The 14623-nt window shown below is 50.4% G+C and overlaps 6 protein-coding genes across 6 annotated transcripts; 4 read left to right on the top strand and 2 right to left on the bottom strand.

The window, feature by feature from the left end:
• Positions 1–1005: 1005 nt before the first annotated feature.
• On the top strand, positions 1006–2996 carry CPAR01_13255 (uncharacterized protein; the record flags this gene model as incomplete). The annotated part of the gene is made up of 7 exons (XM_060497509.1): positions 1006–1080; positions 1130–1303; positions 1356–1518; positions 1584–1737; positions 1788–2262; positions 2315–2629; positions 2691–2996. The coding sequence occupies 7 exons, from the start codon at positions 1006–1008 to the stop codon at positions 2994–2996; spliced, it is 1662 nt and encodes a 553-aa protein (XP_060343902.1).
• A 522-nt stretch (positions 2997–3518) lies between these two features.
• On the bottom strand, positions 3519–4027 carry CPAR01_13254 (uncharacterized protein; the record flags this gene model as incomplete). Its single annotated transcript, XM_060497508.1, has 2 exons — positions 3519–3659; positions 3713–4027. The coding sequence occupies 2 exons, from the start codon at positions 4025–4027 to the stop codon at positions 3519–3521; spliced, it is 456 nt and encodes a 151-aa protein (XP_060343901.1).
• A 1626-nt stretch (positions 4028–5653) lies between these two features.
• CPAR01_13253 (uncharacterized protein) lies at positions 5654–7001 on the top strand (the record flags this gene model as incomplete). Its single annotated transcript, XM_060497507.1, has 3 exons — positions 5654–6284; positions 6345–6744; positions 6803–7001. 3 exons carry the CDS (start codon positions 5654–5656, stop codon positions 6999–7001), a joined length of 1230 nt encoding a protein of 409 aa, XP_060343900.1.
• Positions 7002–8487: 1486 nt separating this feature from the next.
• On the top strand, positions 8488–9111 carry CPAR01_13252 (uncharacterized protein; the record flags this gene model as incomplete). The annotated part of the gene is made up of 2 exons (XM_060497506.1): positions 8488–8592; positions 8662–9111. The coding sequence occupies 2 exons, from the start codon at positions 8488–8490 to the stop codon at positions 9109–9111; spliced, it is 555 nt and encodes a 184-aa protein (XP_060343899.1).
• A 564-nt stretch (positions 9112–9675) lies between these two features.
• CPAR01_13251 (uncharacterized protein) lies at positions 9676–10011 on the bottom strand (the record flags this gene model as incomplete). Its single annotated transcript, XM_060497505.1, has 1 exon — positions 9676–10011. The coding sequence occupies one exon, from the start codon at positions 10009–10011 to the stop codon at positions 9676–9678; it is 336 nt and encodes a 111-aa protein (XP_060343898.1).
• Positions 10012–11051: 1040 nt separating this feature from the next.
• Positions 11052–12745, top strand: CPAR01_13250 (uncharacterized protein; the record flags this gene model as incomplete). The annotated part of the gene is made up of 4 exons (XM_060497504.1): positions 11052–11069; positions 11257–11683; positions 11766–12183; positions 12244–12745. 4 exons carry the CDS (start codon positions 11052–11054, stop codon positions 12743–12745), a joined length of 1365 nt encoding a protein of 454 aa, XP_060343897.1.
• Positions 12746–14623: the final 1878 nt, after the last annotated feature.

Here is a 14623-nt window from a genome sequence, read left to right as displayed (position 1 = left end):
TCTCACTTTGGCATCGTGAAGCTCAATGGAGTTTCTCCATTGCGAACACATAGGCTAGCAGGCATTAACTAAGGTAGGCGCGGTCAATTTCAGGTACTCATGTGCTGCTTCCGGCCCCGGAGGAACAAGTCGGAGAATCGGAGCAGGCCCGAGGAAGGCGGCATAGATGACCGATCATCGGGAGTATCTGAGTCATTAAGACGGGGGCAATGCGGAGCGATCCTTCAAGATCTCAGTCCTTGGGTCCCTGTCACGAGCATGCAAGGTAGCGTTGCACCCTACACAGTAAGTTCGGGTCATCGGCCTGGCATAGGTATAGGGAGCAAAAACCGGCGATGGCATCGTGCGATGCTAGGGAGCAATGCGGCGTTCTGTCCGCCGCGACTTGGCCTGTTGGTGTAACCCGGGGTTGGCTCCTCACTCGACGTCACTTGATCATGCCACAAAAAGCAATGATAATCCTGTTTACAGCCGCTCGCTGCGCTCAGTCCCTCTCATGGCGGATCAGCCGTTGGGTCAAAAACATGCAAGTCTCCACCCCCAATGTAAGCTTTCCTGCAGGCTTCGGCGACAAACCGGCCAACGCCCCGAGCTTTCTTTGCGGTCGTTCGGTATGTTGCCTGCCGGGAATCGGTTGAGTGGGCGCCAGACTTGTACGGAGCCGTCGTTGGAGGCTGTTATGGTGCAAATGCGCTGGTAGGATGTTGGAATGATGTCACCCGCCGGGTTTTGTTGTTCCCGTAGAGTCGATGGGATACGTGCGGTTCAAAACGTGGGGTGTGGGGAGAGGAAACTTGGAGGAGGGATGGGTGGGGGTAAAGACGATGCAATGGACCCTCGGAATTAAGAATCTAGATTTAAATCTTACATAAGTACTACCTCTATGACCTCTCCGGAGTTCAACCTCCTCTTTGGACTCTTTCTGCTGATCTTGTGTTCCAGACGCTGCAGCAGCATGCTTGTACGACTTTCCATGATAGAAAAGACACAAGACAGTAGCCCAAAATGCCAAGTCCAACGGGTTTCCTTGCGAAGTACAGTGCCGCCAATAGGCTCTACAAGGGCTCGCTGCTCAATGCAGTGTGCTTCGTAGCCTCTCTGAGCGTGTTCTTCTTCGGCTACGACCAAGGCAGGTGGAAATCCTTACCATCGCTTGAGTGAAACAAGTTTGATAACGGGCACTACAGGGTTGATGGGTGGCGTTAACACTGCACGGAACTATGCTGAGTTAATGGGGTTTGGTCACTGGGACGAGCAGCAAAAGATTGTTGTTGTTGATAAGCCATTGTTGCAGGGCGGGATCGTAAGTATTTATTTAACTGCTTTGAATGCCTTCTGGTCTCACACTTTTTTAGGTTGCCGTTTACTACCTTCCCGGAACGCTCGTGGGATGCCTAATTGGAGGCTGGTTCGGTGATAGATATGGCCGCCTCAAGACTATTGCCGTAGCATGCATCTGGTCTATCTGCACCGCGGCTCTTCAAACCGCTGCCCAAAACGCGGATTGGATGTTTTGTGGTACGTTGGCATAGTCGCCAATCTTTAATCTGACGTTGAGACGCTGACCTGACTCCTGATCTCAGCACGAGTCTTGAATGGCATCGGCACCGGCATGTTGAACGCCATCACTCCAGTCTGGGCAACAGAAGTAGCTTCTCATACATCCAGAGGCAAATTTGTTGCCATAGAATTCACTCTCAACATCTTTGGTGTTGTTGTTGCATATTGGCTACAATTGTGAGTTTGCTACACCAAGTCAACATTATTGGCACCTAACCCAGTGATAGCGGCACGTCCAAGTACAAGGACCCCAATTCATCCTTCATCTGGAGATTCCCCATCGCCTTCCAAATAATCCCTCTCATCGCTCTGTTCATCATGATTTGGTTCATGCCAGAGTCTCCACGGTGGCTCGTGAAAGTAGGTCGAGAAGAGGAAGCTAGATTCATCTTGGGCAGACTCCGCGGAAACGAAGGTGAAGATGCAAAGGCTGCAGAAGCAGAGCTGCAGGAGATCATCAGCATTAGAAACCTGGAACACGACACCGCCAAACAGCAGAGTTACTTTGCCATGTTTTTCGGGATAGGCTCAGGGAAACTGCACACCGGTCGCCGTGTTCAACTTGTCATCTGGCTTCAAATTCTGCAAGAGTGGGTGGGAATTGCGGGAATCACGATCTACGGTCCCACGATCTTCACGATTGCCGGCATCAGCTCCGAGCAGCGTCTTTGGGTCAGTGGTGTGAATAACATCACCTACATGGTAAGTTTTTACCTATTTCAATGTTATGGTCGGAAAAGCTGACATTATCTAGTTTGCAACCTTGATTTGCGTGTTTACTATAGACCGTATCGGACGACGCTGGACCCTGTACTGGGGTGCTGTAGCCCAAGGCATCTGCATGTTTTGTGCCGGAGGCTTGGCAAGAGCAACTCTTAACGCTAATCCTGGCAACCGTTCTGGACTGGGTGGTGCCGCAACCTTCTTCGTATTCTTGTACACCGCGGTCTTCGGTGCAACTTGGTTGACGGTCCCCTGGCTATATCCCGCAGAGATCTTCCCTCTCCAAGTGCGTGCCAAGGGCAATGCATGGGGTGTTGTTGGATGGTCGATAGGAAACGGATGGACGGTGAGTGCACGACAGTTGTCCCTCGTGCTATTGTTTTGTCCCCTGCTGAGACCGTCTCCAGGTGCTTCTTCTCCCTACAATCTTTGAGAAGCTCAACGAAAAGACACTATATCTTTTCGGTGCGGTCAACTTCGTATCCCTCGTTGTTGTCTGGGCACTTTATCCCGAATCGAATCAACGAACTTTGGAAGAAATGGATCTCGTCTTTGCCAGCGACAGTATCTGGGCATGGGAGGCTGAAAAAGAGTTTGCTAAGCTCAAGGCCGAGAATCCTTCCCTTGTTCACTCAGCACACATGGGTCATGGCGTTGTCGACGCTGAGACGGGTGTGACTCCAAGTAAGGTAGACAATACTCATAAAGAGTAGGCTGCGTTGCTTTGGTATGCGCTCATTTTCAGACATCAAGAAGAGGAGAACGAGGGTTACTGCAGCCCTGCCCTGTGGAAGAGCTTTATGATGATACCCGAGTATTTGAGATATCTAGGTCAGTAGCATCACTAGCTACTTACAGACTGTTCACCATGGAAAGTGATACCTAATATCAACTCGAGATTATAGAATTTGAGACTTATTGGGAGCAATGAAGCATTATTACTATTTAATTTAGAGTATTTTTGTCTCGGCTCCTAGCTCTAGCCAGCGCACTTGGTCATAAACGCCCTTCTGTTCAAATATTACTCTCAACTGGTCTCTGTTCTCCGCAAAGTCTTCCCAGGATTCGTAATGCATTAGCACCAGGACATCCGCTCCAATCTCGCGAAACAGCCGCGCAGCCTCTTTCCCATCCATGGCGACCAGCAAAGGAGGGTCTGATATCGCAACCTCCGCTGAACCAATGTTGAGGATCGCAACTGAGACGTGGTATTTCTCCAATACTTTGGGGATCTCCTAGAGGTAGACTGTGTCGCCAGGGATGTAAATGACGTTGGGCAAGCCATTTGTTTCTCCAAACGTGGCTGCTCTCAGCACAAAGCCAATCACTTCACCTTCGGGAAGATGCTGACAGGGTACCCCAGTGACCTTAAAGTCCTATTCTCTTAGGCGAAGCACCGTAGTTTCACATAGCTTGAGAGCCTTCACACCAGGACGAGGCGCGAGAGTCTGGGCTCCGTCTTGCGTCGTGAGAACCCTGCGGCCGTCAAGAAGGCGCCGACCGAGTTCGTCCAAGTTATCGGGTGATCTTCGTGACTTAGAAGCACGGCGTCAATGACGGGGATGTCTTCGAGTTGTGTGGCCGGGCCTTTTGTGTTTTGGAGCACGGTTAGGCCCATATCCCACTCTGTGCCGGCCGGAGAGAAGAAGGAATCTATGAGGAAGTTGATGCCATCTATATGCAATATGGCCGAGACGGTGTTTATGTGAGTGATGGGAAAAGATGTTTTGAAGGTTGAAGTCATCTTTGCGGTGATTACTGTGGTTTCTGATTGAGGCGGCTTAATCGACGACCGGATGCTGTGCTTTCTGTAAATGAACTGGATGAGAAGATGCCGAGAAATGCGAGTTTGCACAAACTTTTCTACTTGGTTGATATGGATACGGTATTTCAAAGCTTGAGTCATTGTTACCGGATACATTCGCCTGAAAAGATTTCGTGGCTTTGCCATAGCCTATCTGTAGCCTAGGTATCCCATGATTTTGGTCTGACAACCTGACAAATACCTGCTCCGGCCAGCCCGACCAGAGACATCGAAGATGGCGACAACTGAAAGAGCATTTTGGCTGATTTTCAATAAGTCAAGAGAGAAGTTCGTGTTAGCAAGGGAAATTAAATCAGAAGCGATTGATTTGCGGAGTAAAACGACCGACAGGCTCAACTCTGGCTTTCGATGGCCCTTCTTGGATAGTCTACTGCTCTGCTCAGCCACAATCAACCAGTCTCTGTGGCTCAGTCGGTAGAGCGTTGGTCTCATACTACATACATATGACGCTAGATCATCTAGGGATATCCAAAGGTCGCAAGTTCGAGCCTTGCCAGGGACATTTCTTTTGCTGTACGGCCCTTTTGCACGATGCTTCCAACAAGCCCGTTGTTTTTGCCATGTTCTTTCACAATTATCATGTTGATTGTGTCTTTGAGTTTTGAGAAAGCTAGCGCCACGTGATTGTTTGACCTGGAGGATCCCTGGCGAGTGACGCGAACACGTGCCAATCGGGATATTTTCGGATCATGCCTTTTTGTTGATGGCCATCGAACCGCAGGGGTTGCCGGGGAAGCCTGACGAGGTAAGGTACCTTAGGTAAGGCGGGTGAGCCCCGGATGCCTCCCGCCCCCGCCTGCGACCTTTCCCCTTCCAATGTCACGGTGCGACTGCGACTTGCGACTGCCAAACCCCTCCATCCCTCCACATTTCCTACGCCTCCGACACACCTTCGCCTACAAGCAGATCGGTCCATCGTCATTGCCTGGTCTTCCCTAGGTCATTTACGGCTGGCGGTCACAAGGGTTCAGAAAGCGCATATTAAGCCAAGCCTTTGCTGCGTCCAACTTGGGCAGTTTGCCAGTGGCCATCTGATGGACCGACCTGTCACAGCTCGCCCTAAACCATGTCACGGACACCTCCCACACAGACGATGCAGCCAGCACCTCTAGCTCTGACATAATGCATCGGTTCGCCCTACCCCCCTCTCGCCGACACCGACGGCTCATGGCTGGCGCAGACTGTAGCTGAAAGCTCATATTCCCAGCTATTCTTCGTCCCAGCTGAGACATACGCCTATTACCCCGTACTGCCTGCGTCCATTCATCTGCTCTAGGTCGCCTCCCTAAGGTGCCGCACCTCCCACCACCATCTTCCACCGTTTCCCGTCAACTAGGAACAGCTGCCTTCGAGACACATCTGCCTTTCAGCCTTGAATCATCAGCCTACCAACCACTTCGTCGCCAAGGCACCAGGAGTACCCTTTTCGAGTCACATTGCTTACCTCGCCGACCAAGTGACCGTCGATTCATTGTCAAGAGGCAAAGGTTGCACACAGAGAGACATCTCTATAAAGACTTGTAGGCAGCGCCGAACATCGAAACCATGGCGGCTAAAGACGACGGCAAGAGCCCCGCGGCATTCGCAGACGAGATGCAGAAGCAAACCCGCAAAGAACGTCGCTTCGACGAGGTCGAGGCACAGCTCCCCAACCCAACAGTGCCGACCCTGCAGGCGGCCTTCGCGAGCGCCACTGGCATTCTGTCGCATCTCGGCAGCTACAACCCCTGGGGCAAACCCGTGACCGACGACGACATCGTCTGGCTCCTGGACAACACAGCGTACAAGCCCTCCCGTTTAGGCAGCTGGCAAGCCGAGTTCGTTGCCGCGATTTTCGAAAAGGAGCCGAAATGCAAGGTGGTCGATATCGTGCAGGGCGTCGCCGAGAAGCTTGGGCTCTCGGACGATGCAGAGGAGCGCAAGACCATTGAGGAGCGGATTATGCCGTTCCTGTGGGACGTGCAGCCGGCGCGACACCTCCGTGTCGTGCATCAGAAGAAGGAGCTTAAGCTGGGCCCCTCGGGGTCGAATGGCATCACTACGGATACACTCAAGATCCACGAGCAGCCCACCGGTTCGACGGTCACGTCCAGCGCAGCGGTGCCGCGTGGCGCGACGGGCTTGTTGGAGATGAAGACGTTCTTCGCTGCTCCAGAGGGATGGGCAATCATCTCAGGTACGTCAACATAAGCACCAAGACCTTGCCATGGTGGTTCGCTAACACGGCACTATACAGACATCGACGACACCATCAAATTGACGCAGACGAGCGACCCCATCGGCATCCTCCGCGAGACCTTTGTCAACGAGCCGAGACCAATCGAGGGCATGCCAGAGCTGTACCGGAATATCTCAGCACTCTTGCCGCAGGAGTCGCCATGGTTCTACCTCTCGGCTTCCCCATACAACCTGTACCCGTTCCTGAGGGAGTTCCGCAACAAGTACTACCCGCCCGGGTCCATTATTCTCCGCGATTCAAGCTGGAAGACGGTTGCAGGCTTGCTGTCGGCGCTAACCATGGCCACGGAGCAGTACAAGGTGGAGCGCATGAAGAAGGTGCACGACTGGCTTCCGAAGAGGAAGTTCATCCTGATTGGTGACTCCACGCAGTCCGACCCCGAGGCTTATGGTGATATGTGAGTACTTCTATTCCCTTCCTCAAGGCTTTCAACAGGCATTAATCAACAATCACAGCTACCGCGAATTCAAGGGCTGGATCAAGCTCATCTTGATCCGCAAGGTCACTGACATCGCGGCCATTGGCATCTCCGCAAAGAACGAGCCAGAACGTTTCGAGAAAGCTTTCAAGAACATCCCTCGCGATGACTGGTTCGTCTTTGAGAACCCCGTCGACTGTAACAAGATTGTTCGCGACACCATCGCTCAAGGCTGAAGAAATGAAGCAACAAGCTTTTCCGGAACATGGGATAAATTGAACCGTGTGAAACAGAACAATAGGGGGGGATACATGGAAAGCTACGAACCGGAGTTTCTGGCGCAGGGAAACATTCTCTTTTTCCGTATGGTTTGAACACGACCGTCACGACTTGGGGCCTCGAGAAGATATGTAGCGATCCTAATACAACATTTTAACATGTTTAGCTCTTCCTCCCTGTCGAGAACGATGTCTCTTCCTTAGTACCGCCTCTTTCGACCCTAGTCGACTTCCCCCATTCCCTCCACCTTGACTTTACCTGTATCTTATCCAGATTGTCGTTGACCAAGCACGATCTGGAACCATACGCCACCTGTGTCTTTCTTATTTAACCAGCAGGGCGGGGTATTAGAAAGCGCAGTGCCTACCTACCTATTTGTGCTTGGAAGAAGTCACGTCCGCCCTCCTAGATAAGCGGATTTACCCGGCACCGCTGCTGCCTTCCGTACATTCTTGAACAAGAAACTTGCTGTATATTAGGATGGGATAAGTGTCTTTGGGGGCAGACTCTTCCAGGGGTACTTCACCTATCCATTCCCCCACCCAGAGAGCTTGCGTATCTCAGTCGCGTTCATCCAACAACTCGGGTCATGATACGTATCTGTTCTGAACTCGAATTTTACCCAAGGGAAAGCGTTGTTGAGTATTCTATCTCTTTCCCACTTGCCTTCCAATGCTTTGGAGTAGGTGTAATACGTTTTGTATCTTGAGGGTCCTGCAGAAAACGAAAGCATGCCAAGTTTCCCCTCATTGAAGACGGTTGTTGTGGACGAAGGACCACTTGCTCGCACTGATTGAGGTGAGGCCGAGCCTTCAGCTATAGTTGACCAGTATTTTGTGATTTCATATGAGGCAGCACACGTAAGCTTGAGAGACTGAAGGGAACGCTGGCAGGAGATGATAGCAAGGCAGGTTTTGGGGGGGGGGGGGGAGGGACTTAAGTTGCCTTTCTTTCTGTTGTAAATGAGGCATAATTGCTGGCCGGCAATTACGGTTCTGTTTTTGTACGACACTTTCCAACCTTGCGGACGAGGACCTTCCTCCAAAGAAAGGCACAAGTCGGCTCTTCCGTCAAGACTGAATCTACCCCTTGCCGCATCAGCCCGTGGGCAGTCCCGGGAAGGAGGAAGTCGCAAATGGTATTTCCTGCCACAGAGAGCCACCATCTTTAGAAGAACTCACTTCCCTCCATTGACATGACCCACCGTTTACACTGGCCTCCTACGCCTCCCACATCCACAACTTCACTTCTCTTCCTGACCACATTCAACACCACGAACACCAACTTTGACTTTTTGGTCCAGCAACACTACTTCATTCGTTGTACACACGTCAGAAAACAGAGAGCCTCTTACTATCCGACAAACTCAACATCCGTTCGCTATCTTGTTCTGCGCCGATTTGTCCTTCCCACTTGGGCCCGAATACACCATCGCTTTTTGTCATGTCTATCAACAGTAACTCACCCCCGCCTGTATACGAACTCCGAGATATGCAGCCAGCAAACCCAGGCGTACCAGTAGCCTTGGGCGCACCTGCAGTACCAGACGTACCTGAAGTACCGGGCCCAATCGCAGCTTGGACACCGAGCGCCAAGAAATACAAAGCGCTTACCTAGGTCCTCGGCGGTCTCTGGTTTCTCTTGTCGGTGATACTTTTTTCATGCGATGCCGCTGTGATCTTCTACAGCTACGCCAAGGGCAACCACAACAGTACAGAGTTCTTCTTCTATGGATCAGTCGGCGCTCTTTTCGATGGATTCCTCGCCGCAAACACGATGTACGATTTGCTTCGACAGCGCAATGAAACTTTCAAGCATAGTCTTTTGTGCATATCCTGGACTCATTTCTTCGCGACCAGTACCATCAACCTGCTGATCGTTGTGGTTTGCCTCGGCAGCTTCAGGTCTCACGATCTCAGAAGCGACTGCTGGGTGATAGCCTCTCATTGCAATACATTGGCGGCGTCCCTCATCTCCATTCTGCCACTTTATCGGACTCTTTTCAAGAGTGAACCCGGCCGCTGCGAGTGTATGAATGGAGTGCAGGCTCCTGGCGATGTGGTATAATTGCGGTTAGGCGGATCTAGACGGGCACGCCGCACAAAGTTAAGCCCTGACAAGGCAATGGCGTGAGTGCGACCTCAACAATCATATCCTGCAACACCATCATCAGGTGTGGTTTCGTGAGGGCTGACGCGTTTGAAATCAGATCATGACAATCTTGCAGTGCTCTCTGGAGTAATGGCTCGAGCGAAAGTCGAAGCAGAAGAATAGAGAGATATGGCGGCGGACGGCTCTCAGGGCAATGGATGGGAGTAGCCTACACAAACAGCGAGAGCATGAGTTAGTATTTGCGTGGAAACGATATGTAAGGTAGCGTTCAGGCACTTGAATAGCAATACAAACGACAAAGTCTGTCTGTTGAGAAAGCTTGGCCACTCTGGGCTGGAGTCTTGACTCTTCCCTGATGCATGTCATGAAGCAGCCTGCCTGACGAAACGTCACGCTCTCAGAGGAACCAAATTGATCGCGATTGGCTAGAATGCCTTGAACGCATAGCAATTGAACGAGCAGTATCTTTTTAATTTCTTTTCAGAGAGGTAGATATTATCATAAACAAGATACCAAAGCTCAAATACAAGGCTTATTCAGAAGACCACTGGGCTTGACGCAGAAGAGGGTGCACTCCCCGACCTCGATCTGGTGCTGCTCGGGCCCGACCCACTGCTGGCAGTCGTACCACTCGGACCAGTCCTTCTTGCTGGTCCAGGCACCCGGGCCGGCGCCCTTGCGGACGCAGTTGCGGCCGTCGACGTTGATGATTTGGTTCAGGATGACGTTTTGGCGGTGGTTGTTGTATTGGTCTTTTGTGCAGGTGTGTCCTGCGAAGGAGGAGCAGCAGATGTTGATTGCGTAGGAAGTTCCTGCGGCGGCGAGGAGGAGGAGGGGAGTTATTGAGGGGAGCATTTTGGTAGTCGATGTGGGGGTAATGTGTTTTGTGACACTGGTGGGGAGGAAAGTCTTGGGTGTTGGGGATGTAAGAGGTGGTTATCCAAGCCGTTTTTGGTCATTGATGAAGCTTTATATTCACAGGTCTTTGACTTCAGGGGATACCGCTTCTTGCGATGTAAGCGTTTATATCCGGACAGCCGTGTAAGCTTTTTTTAGTAGGACTCGTGGAATCGCGTAGGTTCACTTCTTTAATCTAGCACGCATTCTCGAGATTCCGTGTAATCTCGGGTCTCGGGCATGTAGTTTGCGGCATCTCGGCGAAGGGGCAGAGAAATGATCTAGACGTGGAATAAAAAGACTAATTGATTGAATACGAGGGAGCGCAGGCCAGGAACCGGTAGGAGTTGTCGCGAGGAAAGCTTAACTTGAAGGACTGGAAAGCTTATAAGAAGTCCGTGCTTTACTGGGTTGACCTTTGGATTGCATGCAGATGATCGTGACTTATTTCCTTCACTCCGTACATGTAAACCGAGCAAGATGCTCTGAAGCGCTGGGTCAGTGGAGGGCGGTCCTTGGTGGCGACGTTCGGGCAGTCTCAGTGCACGGCAAGATGACTAGCAACGAGATCATGCAGAAGCCAGGCTTCATCATTGGTAGCAGCTTGTCAAGAGCTAGAGATGACGATGAGGTCGTTGCTATAAGATCTGATTGGTCGATTCTGGTCTCGATAGGGAGTCAGCTCGATCAACGTGTGTTCTCATTCTGATTACTCCTTTCGGACATCTCCAGAAAGCGGAGAATGACACTACTGCAACTCGGCCACTTAGAGCATGCCGATCTCCGGAGCAGGAACCGCGGCCAACACTGCTATGGGGGAAGTGCGATAAGGTACCCCGATCCTTGTCCGGGTGGCTTTGGGGTTCAACATTGAGGAACGAGCTCCCCGCACTTCGGCCTGGACGAGCTTCTGATCCTGGCAACACCAGAGCGATATATCCGAGATGAGGGAGCGGCTTGATGCTTAACAGCATTCATGGCTCGAAAGAAACGAGATTATGTTCCAAAAGTCAAGGGTATGTCTGCATTCCCTTTCGAGATGGAATTCTAGCGTCGAGGAAAGGGCAAAGTGGTTAATGAGTTTCATTGTGGATAATAGGGTGTTACGAGTGCTCTCAACGTCGAATTGACTGCGATGGCACGCGCCCGAGTTGCGCAAAATGTAGCAACCGTGGGATCACATGCAGCGGCTTTGTTTTGAAGTATAAGTTCTTGGATGGCTTTTCATCACGACAAAAATCCACTTCTGGGGGTCGAAGTGCGTTGCTGAAGCATTCCCTCGCCCAGACATCGGCGCATGGTTCCGTGAGAGACAAGTCAAAGGTGCTTGAACCGTTTCGGGACTCACAAGCTTGGGACGACGTGTACTGGAATAGCTCGGCGCGTACTTACGGTGATGGGGGCGAGGGGCCTAGTCAGGGTGGTGGTTCAGAAAGAGATCTAGGATGCGACGTCTCTAACAGCAAAGATCATGCGGACGAAGAAGAGGAACTACCTTTGGGTGTCATCGACGACTTGTGCATCATATCGCAAATTTCCTGGCTAGATGCCGACGGTGTCTTTTCAGGGCCACTATCGCTAGTGAATTTCAGCGTGCTGGAGCCGTGGAAGGAGTTTCTACTCACTCATTGTAAGTCCAAGGTTTACTAATCATCATCAATCTTTTTTTGCTCTACGACCCTCTGTGAGTTTGGGCTCATAATGCGATTCAGTTTCAGAAGCCATCGCCCCAGAAATGGTAGTAGTTGATGACATCAACAACGGCTGGCGACGTTTGATCCTTCCAATAGCATGGTCAAACGCAATGGTAATGGACGCCGTTCTTGCCGTGTCAGCATTCCATCTTTCAGGGAGGGCGATGTTGCAGCCCGTAGTCAATGCGGACAGGCTTTATGCCTTAGCAATCAGCCAGCTGCTGAACCGTAAGGACCTGGCAGATCGAAGCGATGAGCCCAAGCAGCTCGTGGTTCTGGCCATTGTTGTGCTTCTGGTTTCTGTCATGGTCAATGGTATGGCAGACTTTCCTATTGTCTTCCAAATGCTGGAAGCCGCCATCACAGCTATTGGAGGTGATACGGCCCTCACGGATGGAGGAGAGTTGGGCAGCTTTCTTTTGAGGCAGATTCGCAAGTAAGTTAGTGCCTTTGTATTCATGTTCTGTTGGCTGGATCTCTTGCTCATAAATGCTAGAATGCGAGTCTACGCTGCACCTCTGGTCAGTCAGGATGCCGGAAAGAACGCAATTTTGTACCATGCGCGAGAGAGTTTCGACTGTCTCTACTACTACTACAACTTGTATCCCGATCATTGTCCAACGTTTGACCTTATCGCCGATATCCGCCAGCAAGCCTTCAACATGTACCTCTGTCGAGTGTTGACAAACGACAACGAAGCCCCTTTACTCCCCTCATGTATCGATGCTATCGAGACGTTCCAACGGAGCCTGCAGGCTTTCCCAGAAGGCGCACTAGGGGAACACATACTTGTCTGGCCAACGTTCATCGCTGCGCTCGAGTGTCATACCCTTGAGCAGCGCCTATTCTTTGAACAGTTTCTACTAAGGCAGTATAATCGTAACAACTTCTTGAACATCCCGAAGGCTTTGGAGTTTCTGAGAGGTATTCGGTTGCAGGATACTCTTCAGTCAGACTGGCCTGCACTTATTCCGAGACTTCGGGTTTTCATCATGTAGAAAAGCCTCAAGCTCAAGGAGCCGCGGGCGGGTTTTCAAATTGAAAATATCAACTATTAGTCATACCTCTAGATTTGATGCAGCGCCTGAGGTTTTTCTGCTTGATGACTTGGGATGGCGACATGCAGTGTTGCCCGCAAAGAAATGACCATATGTTGGTTGAGAAAAGAATGCGTCCTTTACGAGTAAAGATACATGATAGTTTCTCCAGGAAGAAAAAAGGCTCGTACCTATCATATGACACGTCCAAATTCTGTGGAGACATCCCTCGCTGTTATTGTCAAGTAAGATTCTCTAAGTGTATATCACTAATTGTCATAAAGAAAGCAAAGGCCGTTCTCCACAAAGCCGAATCGCCGCTGGTGAAAATTAAAGCTCAACATATGGTTCATTTCAACTAGAAGTATGCTTGAGCGGAGCTTGAAAGGTGCCCATTGTTGCTTACACGTAGTATTTAAAGAGCATGACATTTCAAAGTCACATGAACTCATTGGGAACTTCCGATCAGCCATTTAGGAAAGCGTTCAACCTTTCGGCTGCATATGGCTCAGCGTAAGAAGTCCGTCAGGTAACAAGGATTACAGGCAAATGCAATTTGGAAAACTCCTGGAGCTAATCTGCCAGGCAGCAATTCAGGGGTAAGTATCCGTACTTACTGAAGAAAGGCTCGTGTTGCCAAGCATTGAACATCACGATAGGGTGGGTGCACACACGCATTCTTTGATCCTATGCAGGGAAAAGAACTCAATAAAGTCCCAATAACGCTAGGCATCAGAAGAGGAAGGACATTGACCTCAACGGATTCGATGAAAGGTACTACAGGCATATCATACGTACTTTACCTAGGTACCTGCAGCGCTTAGCAAACATCAGTACTGTAGATACATCACAGCATGCATGTACGTCCGGAATTGCGCGGTCACAAGAACACTTCCATTTCCTGTTGCTGCCCGAGACATGTTTTCATCACAGGTATCTCCCCCATCTCACTAGAGGTTTATTCATTTTCGATCGGAGAGTCAATCACAATCCCGGTTGAAGATATTTATTCTCCACCCTGGGACACAGCAAGGGGTTTTACCTTCGTCACATCTCATGAACCTCGCGTCGGGCACAATGCGCAGTTTTAATTTTGTGGAACGAGGAGTGATGGGGCTATTGTGGGACTAGAAGCATGTCCAGTGAACTGAAAGAGCAAACTTTTATTCGTGGATTCCCAAGTTAGGATATGCTAGTGACATAATACATCCTCACCAAAGAAAGTTGAACTACGTGTACACTTAGAGCTCGATACTGTGTTCAGGTGCATAGATCTCATCCAGACATTGGTTTCATCATATTTTGCATCTGGTCTATGTTGGTTTCCTAGTATCAAAGCCAAGCTTCATACCCCGCTCTTTTGACGGCCGCTCCCGCAGGTGAAAAACTCATTTGAGTCATGGGCATTAACTGTGCCGCTTCGTATCTGCCATGAATTAGTTCCAACAACTTACAAACCAAAATTTTAATCCCTCACAACACACGATAATGCTTGCATTAGGGTAAGTGCTCACTTGATTGCAGCCATGCCGCAGGTGGCTCGTCTTACATGGTCAACAAATTCTTGGCGTGCCCTTTCTGAGCCCCAGAGCGAGTGCTAGGAACTGACCGATGTTTTGCCACCTAAGGAAATTGTGAAGTGATACTAAACATTAATACAGTGATAGCATTGATGTTATGTCCAAGAGTCAGACCGCGGTCATAAGTCGGCACTCTTACTTCAGCATATCCTCAAATAGCTAAGCTTGGTATAAGTGCAGTTAGGTCGAAAGTATTTAATGCATGTACCACTGCCACAAGCTGAAGGGGAGCGTGCCGTTACAAACTTCACCTTGTCTA

This window comes from Colletotrichum paranaense (genome assembly GCF_030867605.1).
Source record: "Colletotrichum paranaense strain IMI 384185 chromosome Unknown Scaffold_12.1, whole genome shotgun sequence".
NCBI classification, from domain to species: Eukaryota; Fungi; Ascomycota; class Sordariomycetes; order Glomerellales; family Glomerellaceae; genus Colletotrichum; species Colletotrichum paranaense.
Note: the sequence above shows the minus strand (reverse complement) of the source record. Positions and strands in the feature narration are given on the sequence as shown.